This window comes from Gobius niger (assembly GCF_951799975.1).
Source record: "Gobius niger genome assembly, chromosome: 10".
Taxonomy (NCBI): domain Eukaryota; kingdom Metazoa; phylum Chordata; class Actinopteri; order Gobiiformes; family Gobiidae; genus Gobius; species Gobius niger.
Window position 1 is genome coordinate 35,416,549 of NC_136861.1, and position 17,800 is coordinate 35,434,348.

At 41.5% G+C, this 17,800-nt stretch overlaps 1 protein-coding gene across 3 annotated transcripts; it reads right to left on the bottom strand.

Annotated features, from left to right (window-relative positions):
* Positions 1 to 402: 402 nt before the first annotated feature.
* Positions 403 to 17,671, bottom strand: LOC306969342 (uncharacterized protein). 3 transcript variants are annotated; one of them, XM_079564959.1, is made up of 7 exons: positions 17,420 to 17,671; positions 15,174 to 15,475; positions 14,213 to 14,459; positions 12,271 to 12,360; positions 7,717 to 7,893; positions 6,131 to 6,262; positions 403 to 882 (listed from the first exon to the last, which is right to left on the bottom strand). In XM_079564959.1, the coding sequence occupies exons 1-7, from the start codon at positions 17,552 to 17,554 to the stop codon at positions 715 to 717; spliced, it is 1,251 nt and encodes a 416-aa protein (XP_079421085.1). In that variant the 5' UTR covers positions 17,555 to 17,671; the 3' UTR covers positions 403 to 714. The 3 variants fall into 3 exon arrangements, with proteins under 3 accessions (XP_079421085.1, XP_079421084.1, XP_079421086.1); XM_079564958.1 differs by having other exon boundaries at positions 6,083 to 6,262; XM_079564960.1 differs by lacking the exon at positions 12,271 to 12,360 and having other exon boundaries at positions 6,083 to 6,262.
* Positions 17,672 to 17,800: the final 129 nt, after the last annotated feature.

Here is a 17,800-nt window from a genome sequence, read left to right on the forward strand (position 1 = left end):
ATTGGCGGCTTTGTTTGGTAAAAGAAATGAGGCAGTTTAATCTTAAAGCGGTGGACCGGGCAGTTTTGTTAACTTCGAAAATGGAGATGTTTAGACGTGGCTTATGGTTTAGGGCTCTGTATTTGCTACTTAACTATCCACACGAAACAAAAACTGGTGCAAAGTTCATTGTCTTCAGAGTCATTTTAACATTTCGACACAGGGCAGTCCCTCCAGGATTTCGAGGGCCTTTTTTGTGATTGGTGCGAGCTAAAAAAAAAAAAGCCAGATTTCGAGGGCCATCTGCTTTTTTTTTTTTACATCAAAATCAAAACTTGTCTTTGCATTTTACATCAGTTTAGCCCCCAAAAAAACTGAATCCTGGGGGGAATCTTGTGGGGAAACTTGAGCCCTGAAAATGGAACAGACTTTGCGTAAATCTGTGGGTCTAATAACCAACTTCAGCTCAACGTTTGTGATTGTTCTGTGAGGAGATTTCTCTCATAAACAGTGAAAGGCCTGAACGATCCTGTCCTCCAGCTCGGATATTGATGTCTCCCCCTGTCGCGAGCCCGTCCCGTTGCATTTCCAGACGTGGAGGGGGGGCAGTGGTGTCCATCCTGAGGTCAGCGGGTGAAGGCTTTCGTGTGTTGGTCAGATGGACAGAGACGTAAAGGGGAAAGGGGGGAGGAGGAGGAGCGAGTGGGAGTTTGGGGGGGTGAGTAAGTCCTGCTCTCATTGGTTGTAGAGAGAGCGCTGTTCCCAGGGCATGGGCTGGAGCGAGCGGGGCACCGGCGAGGGCTTGAGGCTGGCGGCGCCGTTGGGGTGCAGGCTGTGGCCGAGGGGGTTGATGGAGCTGAGGGGTCGCTGCGGGGCCAGGGAGAACGTGTCCTGGTGCTTGGCCTGAGGGCAAAGAGACACTCATGAGGGTCAGGTGGAATTAAACTGTGGAGGAAAGGGCATAAAACATACTATTTCAACTAAAAAAAACGATATAAACTAAAGTCAAATATTAACAGGATCTTTAAAGGCAGGATAAAATTGAATGCTTTTTAATGACATTTAAAAGGGCAAGATGCAAGTAGGCCATTTTATACTCACTACTGCCACCTCAGGTCATACGTGTAACTGCAGCTTCTATATTAAGCTTGTGCATGACGGGACTTCAGACCTGAAGCAACACCTTTCTGAGCGACAGCGCATGATTTTAGAGGCAGTTGTGGTGAACAGGTCTGAGCTCATTCTACACATTAGGAACGTGTAGGGGGAGGAAAATTCATACTTTTAACCCTTTAAAGTGAAGTCTAAAGTATTAATATATAATAATTTTCCTTCACGGATCTCAGCAACTAATCCGAGACCAGTGTCCTCCCCCGTTGACCAATGAGACGACCAGCCTGTCAGGTCCAATCAGGAGGGAGGGGGAGGAGCGTGAGCATTTACTTTAGAAAATTCTGTACCTGCTCTCCTCATTTTGCAAACTGGATTAAGAACATTTTTTTAATAATACCAGGAGTAATTTGGCATCCGCGCAGTAAAGTGAAGATTACTGTGCGGATGCCAAACTACTCCTGGTATTATTACGCCTTACAATAGTTCCCCCTTTTATCCGCTTAGAAAATCCACATTGTTTAATTTTGTGTAATTATACTTTGTAGTGGAACACTTCACGTAACCATATTTAAATAGGGAAAACGTGGAAGAGCTTGGTAGCTTCTATCTTGACCTGTTTTGGAGCTATAGAGGAGAGAGGGAGAGGCTAAATGCTAACGCCGTCTGCGCTGTGTTTACGTGACTGAAGGCACGGGTGAAGATCAGACAGGTCCTAAAGAACTCTTCAAAGCTAAGGTAAGAACATATCTCAGTATGTGGAAACGGTGGCCTGTTCCTTTAAGGCCTTGATTTTGGCTACATTTATTTTATAACTTTCAATGCCCGGCAGAAACCCTGATTAAAGTAATCTTCCTGTTTTGGGTATTCACATTGATTGAATATAATAGAATTCTGTTCCTTTACATTCTAAATATTTGATTATGTTCATTTTATTTGAATTATTCCCTCACTGTTAAACTCCATTATGATATTTTCTTTATCTGTCCTTTATTTATCCAGGATAAAACTCATTGAGATTAAAAATCTCTTTTTCAAGAGTGTCCCGGCCAAAATGCAGGGGAACAAGTTTACACAGAAGCTACAATATATAATTAGTTAGATTAATTATTTATATAATTTTTATATAATTAGTTCTGCTTTTATTCACACAGTCCTATTAGAATCTTGTGCTTGGGCATCCTCAGATTCTCTGCAACTAATTATTAAAGCCTCTGTATCAGTTTCCTGAACTTACAGGCCAGTTTGTTGAGAAAGTGACCGTGGCAGTAGTGAAACGTGCCGATAAATTCATCCCTGTGAAGAGCAGGATGCTACAAACATGTTAAAGTCAGGACTGAGTTTGGACAGAAATAACATTTTAATTTAGTGGCTCCTTTCATAGTTTGTCATAAGGCGAGACACTGCAGGGAATGTTTTTTAAATTTAAAAATATCATTTTGAAACTTCTGCTGTAGATTGGCATAAATATGAAGAAAAAATGTATTGCAAGTTTTCTGTCATTTTATGTGTTCATATAAGTTTAAGGTGTTTTATGCCTAAAAATGCCCAAAATGTTGCATTTTTTCGGCAACAAAAACTGAATAAGATATATTAGGTACAAAGACTTTTTCACAGGGGATTTTGGATATCTTGTTTAGTTTTAAAATAAACTGTTTCGTGACAAAATCTGTAAAAAAAAAAATATATATATTTCTCTTATTTTTTGACATTCAAAACTCAAATCGGGCTCCAAATTAGATATTAAAAAATACCTGGGAAAAAATCTTCCAAACATTGTTCAAGTCCAAGGCTGGAAAATGTGAAGTCTGTAGGAGCAACTGATGTCGACATGTTGATGCCCCAAAGAGAGAAAAATGCCTTTTAAAGGAAAAGGCCTTTGAAATTATGATTTTCCATATAATATCTAATATCTATGGAGAAACACTGAATCAGCGCAATATTTAAACATGTTATTGTCAAGATTAGGTATAATTTTGATTTCCAGGTGAAAGTTTATATGAGAGACCAATTTGGCCCAAAATCTGAAAACTGAAAACATTTAGTTTTGCCTGGAGTGTCTCAAATCAGCTCTGGGGCCTTTCAGTTTGGTGTTTTCCTGATATATATGCCACAGATCAGCCCTGGTTTACACCAACTTTACACACATTTGGTACATTTTAGGTCTATTTTAGGCCTGCTTTAGACCTGGTTTAGTCCTAATTCGATCTTGATCTCGGCCTGGTGGTACGTGGTGTGGAACGTTTGCTGCTGTAAATTGTGTAAAAAACTGTAAACTGTAATTTTCATCCAAAACTGAGCTGAAGAATGCATTTCTAAGTTTGAAAGTATTAATATTGGACTTTTGACAGTATCATTTGTTTTTAAGTGTAATTACTGTCTTCATCTTTTGGATCTTTTATCTTATCGGAGATTCCCCTCTTTGCTCTCATTATGTGTAGAAAGTGAAGTGGGTACATTTATATTTGTATATTTATATTTGCTGAGATGTTCACTAGTCATTTTATCCACTCAAGCTACAAGATTTAGATTGAAAAGGTTGTAAGGAAAGTATTCTGATTCATTCCATTCGATTTGTTTAATTTTGCAGACCAAAATATTTCATAACACAAATAAATAGACTAAAACTAAATAAAAAGTAGTTCATGATGACTAAAATCTCCAGATACGTTTGTCAACTAATACAAACTAAATAAAAATTAGACCAAAAAATGTCAAAACTTCCAGTGACATCTTTTGAAAGAAACTCATTAAAAAAGAAGCTCCATGAAGCAGTGAACATGATTTAATACGGAACATGTAAGTCCAACTAAATTGTTTTTAGATTCTAAATTTACATGAAATTTCCTGTAAATTAAACTAGACTAGTTTAAGTGTGTAAAATGTAGGCCTAGTAAATTACTAAAATATAGTAAAATAGTTAAAATGTCACAAAAAAGTATCTATAATATCACTCATATAATACTAAATAATGTGATCAGTGAAGTTTACACACTACTTACACCAGTTAACCTTTAACAATAATGCAGACATTTTCAACTATAATTTGATTTGATATTTGAATACGGCGATCCTTCATACCTTTGAAGTGTTCGTTTGGATTCTACACCACTTCACTAAATAATCCCAGCACGTAAAAGCACGTAAAATACGAGCTTGGTCAATGCTGACTTGAGGCAAGAGTTAGAAACAGCTACTTGGAACATAAACATGGAAGTATTTGCCAGTATTGCAGTATTCTAACTCTCACTGTGACAGACATATATGCTATTTTAGTTCTATTGCCGGATCCGCCAGCTCTAGAGATGTAAACCGTGTGGGAACATGAGATGTCACAGCTGAAACCAAACTACGAGCCGCGATTCGCTGCTCACAATAAACTGCTGACTGAAAACGGCACCGTCGCAGAGATTTCTGACCGTGGGCGTGTTGGCCAAGTCTCCTCTTAGCCTCTGTGGATATTTCTAATTCTGCGATCTTTCAAAGAGCGGATTGTCATGTTTCATGTTGGTCAAATATCCACAGAGATCTTCACATTTTCAGATTGACCTGAGCTCCAGTCTGTTTATGAGCCTCATCACATGCGCCGCATTCACGCACAAACACGCCATGTCTGTAGTTTCATTAGGACAAAGGTTTTACTCAAAAAACATCAGAAAATAGTTGGAATGCTCTTTCCGTAACCTAGCTTTACTGGCAAGTCAAGTGCCAGAGGAGAGTGGCGTCTGTTCTTTAGGCCAGTGGTTCTCAACCTGGGGGTCGGGACTCCCAAAGGGGTCACTAGACAAATTCATTCAGATCATTCAGATAAAACATACATATTTTTATTAGCATATAATGTAATGTTTTATTGTAGCATGTGTAGCGGTTTGTTTTTTAAGAATTATGTAGGCTAATGTTCCTATTTCTGACGGTGTGACCCGGGCGGGGGGTCACAAACCCCTTTACCTGTTATAATGGGGGTCGCGGCTCCAAAAGGTTGAGAACCACTGCTTTAGGCCATACCGTCTTTGCTCTGCCCAATCCCGTCACACCTCAGAAGCTCAGCAGGGAGGGGCCTGGCAGGACTTGGATGGGAGACCGTTTGGGAACACCAGGAAGCCGAGCGAATGTAGTGTGTGATCGAGTGAGAGGTGGTGGTCGGAGGGGCCGATGGCGCAGACTGGTTGCCTTGCTTCCTTCAGTCTACCCCAGGGCAGCTGTGGCTACAATAGTAGCCTACCACCACCAAGTATGGAGTGAACGAATAGTGCAACTTAAGCGTCTTTGAGTGTCCAGAAAAGCATTATATAAAACCAATGCATTATTATTATTACTATAATTAGTCTGAGGCCAGCTGTGAGGGGAGGGGCTGCTGCTCGGGAAAATTATGGATTTATACTGACTTTTAGGTATCAAATAAATCAATGAATGGCATGAATATGTTTGAGTAAGATAAAGAAATTGAAAATGCACTGTATAAGAGTATCATCACTCGTACAGTGTGAGCAGGTCAGTCCTGTTATCGCTCTGTACAGTGTAAACACCTCTGTGGGCTCAGGCTCTCTCCGTATGAGAGTCAGTCACATTTGCAAGTTCCAAACACTGCATGTTCCAGAGCCACAAATGTCACTTTCTCTGGTTTTTAATTTAACCCTGAACAGAGAAACATGTCCCTGAGCTGCGCGAGGACATGTTTTTGAATGTTTAGAAAAAAGAAATGTTGAAATAACCCACTGTGTGAAACAAAAACTCACCCTGGAAACCACTGAAGGTCAGTGGCTGAGTGTGACCTCCGGCATCTCTCACCAAACACGCATTTCACAAATGAGGAATTGGAAATACTACTTCATCCACTCTATGACATGAAATCCTTGTACCGCTGTTTGAAAACGTTTGAAATGTCTAAGCGTCACACACACAGAGCAGGTTAGTGGCGTGTCGTCTCTCTACTGTTAGAGTGTTAGTAGTTAGTCGTTAGTTTAGCACAATCAGACAGAGGGGTCTCTCCTACCATGGGGTGGGCGCTCAGCCTAGTGTATCCCGTGCTCATCTCCTTTACCTCAGGCTGCACCAGGTTCTGGAGCAGGGAGTAGGAGACGGAGGGCGGCGCTGGGCTGGGCGACGACACCATTTTGGACGAGCTCCTCATGCTCTGGGGGCCGCTCTGAGAGGACACCACGCTGGGACACACCTGCAGACACACAGCAACGCGGTCAGTCACCCAAAACGGCCCAAGTCAGTCAACAGTGAGAGCTTACTGTCGGGGAAACACGAGGGTCTGTAGAGCAGCATTATGCAGCAACAGCAGCTCAAAACAGAGATCATTTTAGTTTGTTTGATCTTCCTTTTAATTATTACCAACAGGCCACATAAAACGGTCTCTTTTGTAGGATTTGGGCACAACTATGAATGAATTCAGCCCAATAATTACTGTGATCACTAGTTTTGTAGGTTTCCTGGTTAGAGGCTCCGTCAGCAGTGCAAACCTTCATAACAATTGATCCTGGAGCGTCCCAGACTCCACTGTGATGGAAAGTAAAGGCGCCATGCTGACCACTCATACAGCCGCCGGGTCACTACAGGGTCACATACGCACAAATATACACTTTTTTTCCCCCAATACAAAGTTGCATAATGAACCATACGGCTGAAGGCTGAAACTAGTCTTTAATGACTTTAAATTGCAATTTAGAGCTCTATAAACCTATTTTACTATGCAATTTAAAGCTTATATTTAAAGCCACACTGCGCAACATTTCACCCAATGAATGGAATAATACACAAGCTAAAACACTGATTTCATTACAGATGTTTTTATTGTTGAAAAACACCTAATACATTTTGAATTGTGGGTTTTCACTTGTATTTGTTATGTGCCTTAAAAATGTAAAATAAAGTTTGGAAAAAAAATAAATAACACCTAATACTGTAAATGAAAAAACAAATGTGTTTGATGTGAGCAGCTCACCTCTCCTCAGACCTGACTGTAACTTTACTGCGTGCGGGACGTCTCCAGCTCGTCGCCATGGAGATGTTAACTAAAGGCAGCCAAATATGAGATCAAAATATTCTTTGATTACCCACTGCAGGGGATTTGATTGATTGCAGGATGCTGCTTTGATGGCAATAGTATAATCCAAAATGTTACACAGTGTACCTTTAATTGTAGGGACTTGACGGGCGAGAATGCAAAATTTGTGAAAAATCCAATAAATAAAGACTTTTAGCACATACTCTATGGGTTTTACTATGTAAAGAGCATCTATTTTACAAATGAAAGAATTAGCAGTTTGTACAGTTCGCTAACGTTGCATTTTTGTTGTTTCTTTACAGAGGGGGAACAGGGGAAACCGGAGCACCCGGAGGAAATGCAAACTCCACACAGAACATATTTGGTGTGAAACGTTTGAGAACCAGGTTCAGGTAAACAATCAAACATGTTTGAGGGCAAGGGCCTTAATTGTTGCTTGCAGATTTAACTGATTGTTATAGTCAGAGGCGGGTAGTACTCAGTTACATTTACTCTATTACATGTACTTGAGTAAATACTTTAGTGACTCTACCCACCTCTGGTTACAGATACTAACCAGGCTCAGGCCGCTGACCCGCTGAGATGTGGCCACAGAAATGCACTGAAGTACCCACCTGGTGGTCAGACATGGTCTGGTTGGGGACCCCTGTGCCCGGGGCGCCCTGGGGCATGGGGGACACACAGTGCGAGGGGAGCGGCTCCTGGTGCTGCGGGTGCATCATGGCGCTGCTGTTGTTGTGATGCGGCTGCTGACGGCGAGGGGCTGAGAAGTTGGAGCGGCGACTTGAGGTCTGAGGGCAGGGACATTCAGGACAGGCGTCTCAGTCATGTGATACGTACAGGTACGGTCAACAACAGGATGCGGGGCTGCAACAGCTAATGGCCTTCACTATCACCAGAACTCACTGAAGTGTCAACGACATCAGCACCAGGTCACATTATGACACGGACAGCGCTGTCACCAGTCACATGTTCTCTTTTTAAATACACGCTCTCAAAAGGGTTCAGTCTGCTTATTGATTTACTACAAGCTTTAGATAAATATGTGAATTTGAATTTCTGCTGGATTTTTCTTTTTTTCTTTTTATTCAAATCAAAATAATCACTTGTAAATTATATTGATTCTAAATTGAAAAAAAATCTAACTAATTTAGTGGTTCCCAGCAAGTTTGTGCTCAGTAATCCATGTTTCCCAGTTAAAAAAGTAGCACAAAAACACACTGAGCTGCAGTATTTTAAGGACATTAAAGGGATATTTCAGGATTTTTGACACAGAGCCTCATTTCCTATTTAGAGTGTTGTTGATTTCTGGATATATTTTTTTTTGTAATTCATGCAGTTCTTATGTTTGAAGAGTTTCGTGGCGCTAGGCTAATGCAAGGCTAGTGCATTTCTATGGTATCAGCTAGCCTGCATTAAAAACAGTCTGACCCGCTCCACAGAGCACCTGAGGCAAATCACGTATAACACCAGACTAACTATATAAATGTCTGTAATTTTTTGGAATATAACTGACCTTGCATCACATGAATGATCACATTTTGAGGGACTATTTTCTAGCAGATCACTCCGCCGCTGCGTAGCTTATACAACCACGAAGCTGATGCTGCTCAAATATAAGTTATTTTAAATGTAAAATGGTTAAAATGATTCTATCAACACAGACATTTATATGGTTAGTCTGGTGTTATAAGTGATTTGCCTCAGGTGCACTGTGGAGCGGGTCAGACTGTTTTAATGCAGGCTAGCTGATACCATAGAAATGTGCTAGCCTAGCACAAGCCTAGCGCCACGAAACTCTTCAAACATAAGAACTGCATGAATTACAAAAAAATATCTCCAGAAATCAGCAACACTGGATAACTAGGAAATGAGGCCCTATGTCAAAAATCCTCAAATATCCCTTTAAAGTCTCTTTCTGCAGCTGCCTGCGTTGCCAGGTCTGTGTTTTTTATCAAGCTGTTTTCATTGTAAATTGTGCTACATTTTAGCTTGTTTCTTGATTAAAAAATTGCTGTTTCGAATGACAAAATCGCAAGGTCATCATCGAAGGAGCACATGGGCTCAGCAAACTAGAAAAAAACATTGAAAACTGTTTTAGAAAACCACCTTGGTGGATTTGTAGGAATATATCATGGAACAAAAATCTATATCAAATCCATTCAAATCCCATCCCTTCATTATAATTCTTTCAAACTCTTTTTTTTCTTTCAATTTGGGGTCCTGAACTGAAGGTTGGGAATCACCGGACCTGTCGACTACTTGAAAAGCAAATGTATAAAATAAATGGCTGTCAAGTGGAATAGTAAAGGGAGGCAGGAAAAGAAACAGGTGCAAATGCATTAAAATCTCCAAAACCTCGCCACGAACCGTTTCCATGTTGTCAGGGAGTTTTTGAGAGTACTATGAAGTTGCAGCCCTGACAGATAGGTGACATGTGAATGAAAGAGAACAGTGGTGTGACCTTCGCCGTGTGATGATGGAGAAATAGCCACACAAACATGCCCCAGTCACACACGTACTGCTGAGAGAGTGCTCTGTGTTGGAACTACATCTCGAACTACACGCAGGCTCATCTGAAATCTAAAACCTGCATCCAAAGCCCCGATTACAAGCATGTGAATCTAAAGAGACGAAAACTGCTGCCAGTTGTTTGTAATCTACTCTCTGGGTCCTTCGCATCAAAAAACAAATACATGTTCTCTGCTCGATCAACTCGGATTTGCTTCAAACTTGGACTGGTTATTGCGGATTTACCCAAACGTGAGTGAGTGAAGTGAGGAATTGGTAACATTTGTAGTTTCTAAAATACATAAAGTGAAATGTGTTCAAACTTGTTCACATTGTGTAGGTGTTAAAAGCATAGGATTCATTCTTGTATAATTGCACCGTTAGGGCAGTTATACATGGCCATTTATCAGCCGAACGATAAGTCACTTCAAGTCACTTTATTAAGCTTTAATTAGCAAAAAGCAGTATTAATTTCGTCGACTAAAATATTTAGTCTTAATTTTAGTCAAAGTGATATTTTTGCCGACTAAAACTAAATTAAACATTTTTCATGAGACTAAAACTATGACTAAAATGTCCAGATATTAGTTAATTTAGACGACTAAAATAAGACTAATTAAAAATGAAAAGGAGAGACTAAAATCATCCAAACTTCTATTGAGCGTCTGAAAGAGCCTCAGATCATGTAAATTCACAGCCAAAGGATCAGCTCTGAGCTTTGTTCATGTGGAGCAGCTCCATGAAGCAGAGGAACAACATTAAATATGATTATAATTAATTTTATCAATGCAATTAGTCTTAAATTTAGTAGACTAAATTGACATGCAATTTTAGTCGACTAAAACTAGACTAAAACTGAAAAGATTTTTTCGACTAAATCTCGACTAATATTCAATTACATTTTAGTCGAAAGACTAAGACTAAAACTAAATTAAAATATGTTGACAAAATTAACACTGGCAAAAAGCAACTTTACCAGTGAAAAGAGCGCGACTTCCTTGGTAAATCTCACGTAAACGGTCTTAAATCTCGAGGACCTATCCGGACCCAGGCCTTGGATTATTTGCTCTTGCACTTTGGAGAAGGGAAAGAGCTGCCTCTCAGCTCCCCAACACTTTTTCGGCTCAGAAATGACTAGTCTAATTTATAATCTAACTAAATTGATTGATTAAATTGATTGTTAAGCTCAAATTGTGCCACTGTTTCCTGATAGTTTTTTGTTTTTTATCCCCACTGAGCAGGTTTGAACTATATGACTAAACCAGGACAGAACCAAGGTTTGAACCAGGACTAAATCAGGCCTAAAGCTCAGCACAGACTACATGATTTTTTCAGTCTTAAAAGATTTTATAAAGACGGGGGGGTCCACACTACACGACTAGATTCGGTGCGATTATAGAACGACTGGGGGTTCACACATAACGACTGAGAATCATAAGACCAAACACACTACACGATTCTGTCAGACAGCTGATGTTTTCTAACACAGCGCGTCTGTCCGCTCTCCGGCTTCATTTCTCCTCCGGCTTCAAAAACTGACCCCGGATCAGAAAATACAGGCCTCTGTTTGTGAACGTGGGTCATGTGATCTGCTGCAGTCTTACGAGCCTTCAACTTGTCTAGAGCTCTGTCAGATGGAGATAAAAGCTGGCGACACAAAGATGCAGAACGCACTTCAGTGGATTTAGGAGGAGACAGGAGGAGACAGTGGAGGGAAGCTAGCGGACAGAAGCAGCTGAATAGTCCGCCTCCAGCTGAGAATGAGAGCAAAATCGGGCATAAAAATCGTATAGCGTGTGCTGAGCTTTAGCCAAGACGGGAACAGGTCTGGGCCAGGCCAGGACTAATTTTCTAGATTAGATGTCTCAATTTGCGCATTATAATCCAAATTTGAGTTGTTTTGACTAGTTAAGATGTAGTTGGGCATTTGACCTAGATTATTTCACTTGTTCTGAGATGTTTCTGACTCGTTTCAATGCATTTCGCCTTTATTTCAAGTAAGTTTCTCCGCCAATGGGGTAAGAAAAATGGTCTTGTCCCATTGGCAGTTTTACTTTCTGATTTCAAGCGAGATTTACCATAGGACCAGTTTGAAATGTCCTCAAGCTAGCAAAATAATCTTGGTCAGATCAGGAAAAAAGTCTAAATGAGTGAAAACCCCTCAAAATAAGATATATTTCCTCAATTCAATTTAAGCCAATGCTTGATATTCAGGGGCTGAATTATTTGATTTTATATTTCACCTTATTCCACCCCGCCCACTTTTGCCTCTCTTATTATTTTCATTCAACAGTAAATTTAGTCTGTATGTTTGGTACCTTTGCTGAAAAACATAGCAAACTTAGGAATAGGATTTTTATTTAAGTTTGAAGCAAGTCTAAGATGGCCGTGCAGAATTCTTTGCCAAAACATGTTGATTTGAATTGGAATGTGATCGTTCTTTTATAAACTTTGAGATTTGTGACTGTTCTGGATTGAGGATAGTGCGCATCTGGAAGGGCTTATGGAAAGAGATCGTCCATCATTCACTCGACTCGTGCTGTAGCGATGCTATACCTCCAGCAGGGCTAAAAGTATCCTGAGTAGATAAACTCCCCTCACTCGCTGCCTCACTGAACTCACGTCTCCAAACACACGCCCCAGTCTCTCAGACCAACCTGGTTTTTGGCCGCGGCGCTGCAGCGGTGCTGGGCCAGGTCCAGCATGGTTCTGTAGCTCTTAAAGCAGGACGGGCAGCTGAACTTGTTCTTAAGAGCCACGCCCACACACACGGACAGACACAGACATACATTTAGATTACTAGACTTGTGAGCAAAAGCAAACCTTCTTTCTGAGTCTGTCCCTGAACTCTTCCTAAGCCTCAGAACCTCGGGCTAAGACTACAGCATGTCTTCGTTATAGACATGTTTTATTTGATTTTAGGAAAGCAGTTCTCCTACTTTCTTTATGCATGTATTTTTCACCACAAACATTACACACCGCACTAAATAATTACAACACTGTCAAAACGTGTATACTGAAAATTGGGAGGGAAAACAAATATTAAGTAAACAAAACAGGGGGGGAAAAACGCAGTTCAGCTTTGATATTTTTTGGCACAACCATGGTCATGCTAAAGGCTTCTCAGACTATAGGCTCTGTGTATAGAATGTTGCATCACAGCATGATGCTAACTTCCAAGTAACAGCCATAGAAATCTGAGAAACGGTGTTAGCCAACTGAGCCTGACCTTTACAGGACAGTATATGAATTAAGTGGTTTCTCCAGCATTTCCACATTAAAAGAGCAGGTTTAGCGGCCACTCGGTGTGTATCTGACCCTGAAGAACAGCGAAACTTGAGTAAATATCATTTAGCTCAGATGCCACTTTTACAAGCTAATAATTAGCGGAAGTAAATTCTCTTTTTTTCATTTCCTATATGTGGTCAATGGGTTGACAGCCGAAAACATTTCGATAGTTTTTAACGTCTGATAGCTAAAAACTAATGGCTATAGGAAAAATACACTGAACAGGCTAATGCTAATGGCTATAGGAAAAAATATACTGAACAGGCTAATGCTAATGGCTATAGGAAAAATATACTGAACAGGCTAATGCTAATGGCTATAGGAAAAATATACTGAACAGGCTAATGCTAATGGCTATAGGAAAAATATAGTGAACAGGCTAATGCTAATGGCTATAGGAAAAAATATACTGAACAGGCTAATGCTAATGGCTATAGGAAAAATATACTGAACAGGCTAATGCTAATGGCTATAGGAAAAATATACTGAACAGGCTAATGCTAATGGCTATAGGAAAAACACACTGAACAGGCTAATGCTAATGGATATAGGAAAAATGCACTGAACAGGCAAATGCTAATGGCTACAGGCAAAAAACATTGAATAGGCAAATGCTAATGGCTATAGGAAAAATACATTAAACAGGCTACAGCATTTTGAAAGGTTGCCTGGAGTAGCCGGCTTGCTAACTGTCCACATACTTTAGGATGAAACGGCATTTCTTATTTTGATTTCTCTGGCGTTTTCTGTCCTTGTTTTGTTCCTAATGGGGAGTTAGCCGTGTGTCACATAAATAAATAAACCAATAGATTTTTAAATATTATCATTTTATAATGATTTTTAAACAGTACGTGGTAGAAAACAAGAAGCTGATATTTGATAACTTTAGTAAATATTTTACCAGAGGTGACTTCTGTGTTTATTATTGCAGGTGTTTTAATGTAGAAGCTAAAAGGCTAATATAACTTGACGCTAACGTTAAACCAGCGCCACAAAGATTATTATATATAATCGACGTTTGATTTACATTTACGTTTAATTCATCTTTTTTTTTGTTTAAATTTACGCAAAAATGGTGGACAGGAAATGGACATTACCCTACCCTGACCTACAGGAAGTTAGCAAAAAAAAACATTCCATGCACAAAGCCTATACAGAGGCCCACAGGGTACTGTTCTTGCCCCATTGAAGTCGTAGTTTGCCACATTCATAGATATTCAACCACTAAGTTCTTTGTTTTGATCCATTAAAACCTACATATTTGCGGTCTACAACACAGTCAGTAGTAGCCAGTGATGCGGGGGGCCGTACCTGGTTGCTGGCGGCGGCGCTACAGCGGTGCTGGGCCAGCTCTAACATGGTCCTGTAGCTCTTGCAGCAGGACGGGCAGTCGAAGCGGTTGGGCCCATCGTCGTGGATTCTCTGGTGGTTGCGCAGGTAGCGAGCCAGGCGGAAGGCCTTCCCGCACAGGTCGCACATGTAGCGCTTCTGCCCGTGGATCCGCATGTGATTACGCAGGGACATGTAGTTGGTGTACGGTTTGCTGCAGAAGTCACACCTGGGTTTGAAGAGAGGGGACGTGTGTTTCAGTGGGGTCCGGATGCACAGTTCATACGGAAAGCAAGGGTGTGGTCCTCTTTGATTTCAATCTTTCCTTATATTGGTCGAGGCAGATTAGTTTGTGCTAAATTACTACCTTTTGCTTTGTTTGGTGTTTTTGTTATTTTCATTTGTGTGTCTGTACACGTGCCAGTATTATATGTGCAGGGACTGGAGCTCTACAGTGTCTTGTCTTAGGTTTGGACCGGGATTACAATGTTAAAAATCTTTTACCTGTGCATTTGCCAGCTGAAAGTATTCTATCTACACTCTTTGCTTTTCACTGTAATTGATGAATATTTATGTTGATGTTTTATAGATTGATTTTATTTAGATACACTTTACAGTAAGTTTTTGGTCAAATTTAGGTCTACATTATACCTGTTTTAGAGCCGGTTTAAGTCCTGATTTGATCTTGATCTATGCATGGTGGTACTTGGAAGATCAAATATTTTTTCTATGAATACGAAATACTTTGTTGCTTGCTGGGCATGACATATTACATGAATTGCAACAAAACCAATTGGAATTCAATCTCACAACTCTCTATATTGTCTTCCTGCTTTTCAGCCCCCTTAAAATAAAATAAAAAATCATTGTGCATGGTAGACAATAACGTTTTTTTCTATTTCTATTTTCCTAAAAACAAAACAAAAAAGCATCTCCTTCTTACTTGAAGTCTCCGATTTTGTGGGTGAGCTTGTGGTTGAGGAGCGAGCTGGCGTGTTTGTAGGCACAGTTGCACAGGTCGCACACGTAGGGCCTCTCGTCGGACTCGCCGTCGTCCGGGGCGGGGGCGATGTCCGTGGCGGGCGTGGGGGGCGCCGAGGCGGGCGCTGCTGGTGCTGACGGCGGAGGGGCGCCGGTCTCCAGGGAGAGGCCGGAGCTGGAGAGAGACGGCGGGGACAGACTGGAGCTGGACAGGGCCGCCGAGGAGGGCGGCAGCTGGTCGCACCAACTGATGGTGGCACTCGGCTGGAAAAGGAGGAGGGAGAGGAGGCTGTTAGTGTTCAGGGATACTGAATCAGTAAAAGTGTTGGAATGGAGATAAGTAACTACAACCGTTACATCAAAGGTCTTGACTTTTTTGATCGAATACGTCTGGCTTTAGTTTGGATATTCTCTTTCCTGATTTGGTTAGATTTGGTTCCTGTTCCTTGTTTTCCACAGTGCAATTACAAGAATACTGCAATATTCAACAGTTATTGAAATATTAGGAGAAAGACGTTGCACAAGCTGGTGTGTCGGAGAGGAGGGAAAATCCCAGTGTTCATAAATATAAAAGATAGTTCCCCCAAACAGCCTGACTTGCAAAAATGGTTTATTTGGACTGGGGGTGAAACATCGACAACATATCGATTTAAATAGTTGACAACTATCTTAATAAACAATGAATCGCTTTCTGGTATGCACAGACTCAAAGTGAGGGTATGTAGAGTGTTTTGTTTATTATAAATTTCATAAATATTACCTGTGTCTCCGGACAAGTATATAATCACAAAGCAGAATTAGCTCCACTGACTGTTGCCATGTTTTTGTATTTTAAACAAGTTTTGAAATGAAAGAACTTTCTTTAAATACTGAAGCATACGATATTATTTGACCCACTGTACAGAACTTGGCAAGATTCTGAAGAAAGGTATACGCCATGATCTGAGTAACAAAAAGTCCACAGCATTTGACACATCCTTCAGTCGCCACCTCCAGAGCCTGAGCTCAGGTTGGCCAGAGGTAACTCTACCCAGTCATGAGGAAAACAAGAAAACTCAAAAAACTCCAGACTTGGAGGCCGATGTAAACAAATTAAACCCAAAACTGGCCTCTAAGTGCCAAACACTATTAGCGGTGGTTGATTTTTGTTCCTTTTTCAAATCTGAAGTTCATTTGACAGACACTGTTATACACCCTGACAGAACTGAACACTCTACATGACACAAAAAAAGTCTAAATTGGAAGCTATAATGACCAATTCTCCTGGTTTGACTAACACAGGTATCACCATTCAATTGTGCTGTTGTATATGGACAAAAATATGGGATGATTCACACTGACAGCATGGTGGCACAACACAACATCTGTCAAAAACCCACGAGCCACTTCTTCAGCAGCTGAAGTTGGAGTCACACTGCACACTGCACATTTACAGGCCTCCAGTCTGTGTGTGTCTCCGCTGAACCTATGGCGCCTGCGAGGCAGAGCGGTCAACAATGTCTCGGTGCTGGCCAGCGTGAAACAAGTTCACAGTCTGGCATCACAAAGGGGTCTTTCAAAGCCCTCCACGGGGCGTCTTCCGCTCCCGTTTCCTGTAGGGACAACCGACCCGTGTTTACCCTGCGCTGGACGCTAACAATACGCAGGCCTCACGCTCGTACACACTGCTGTTCTACGCACGGGGCAGCACAAAAAACTTCACCCACACACACGCGAGTTTGGTGTAAACGGAGATGCTCATTCTGACCCCTGCATCTGGCTCCGCACACGAGAACCAACCGTGCTCCGATAGTCGAAACAATCCCCTAGCCTAAGGATGCGAACGCGCTGCAAGAGGCTCTGGAGCGCTCGCGTGGCTAACATTTGTACACGCGCGCGCGCACACACACATAACAAAGCTCATTTACAGTTATGTTGCATTAGAGTCGCGTTCTACAAGGTAATGATACATATGCGTGAAGTTAGCGAAAGTCCAGGTAGGCCATTAGCCGCTAAGCATGAAGGCGCTAACGATGCTATTTGTTGACATTCCCGTGTCACTGCTCTTTCTTCCCCCTCGCAGCAGCGCGGTCTGAGCGCGGCTGGAGACGCCACAGCACAGCTTTTGGAGGAATGCTTTATTTGTCTGATTTTCTCATGCTTCTGTGGGTTCACCGTGGCTGTTGTGTGGTGTAGCCCGCTAACTATCGGAGGCAGAGGCTTTCTTACTCCGGAATCATTGGGGTCCTTTTTCCAGAACAATTGAGAGCAGTGTCCGAAAGACTCCGCGGAGGAGACATAGTTGACTCCGTTCCGGTCCTGGAAGTCTCCGTGCGAGCTGCCCGGGTTTGTGCTGGCATACATCGTTGCTTTACAGGATTATCGGACTTTTAGTGACAAAAAGAAACGGGCTGCTTTTGTCGGATCTTCTTCCGAAAAGAAAATATTTCCTCTGCAGAATAGGGCTTTTGGCGGCAGACATGTTGTGGCGCAGAGAGCGCTACTGGCACCTAGCGGGGCGGAGTGTGCGGTGAACTCTCCACCGATCAGCCGGTCACACTGTGGTGTATTTGTATATCCGTTTAACTAAGTGTATTTAACACACACATT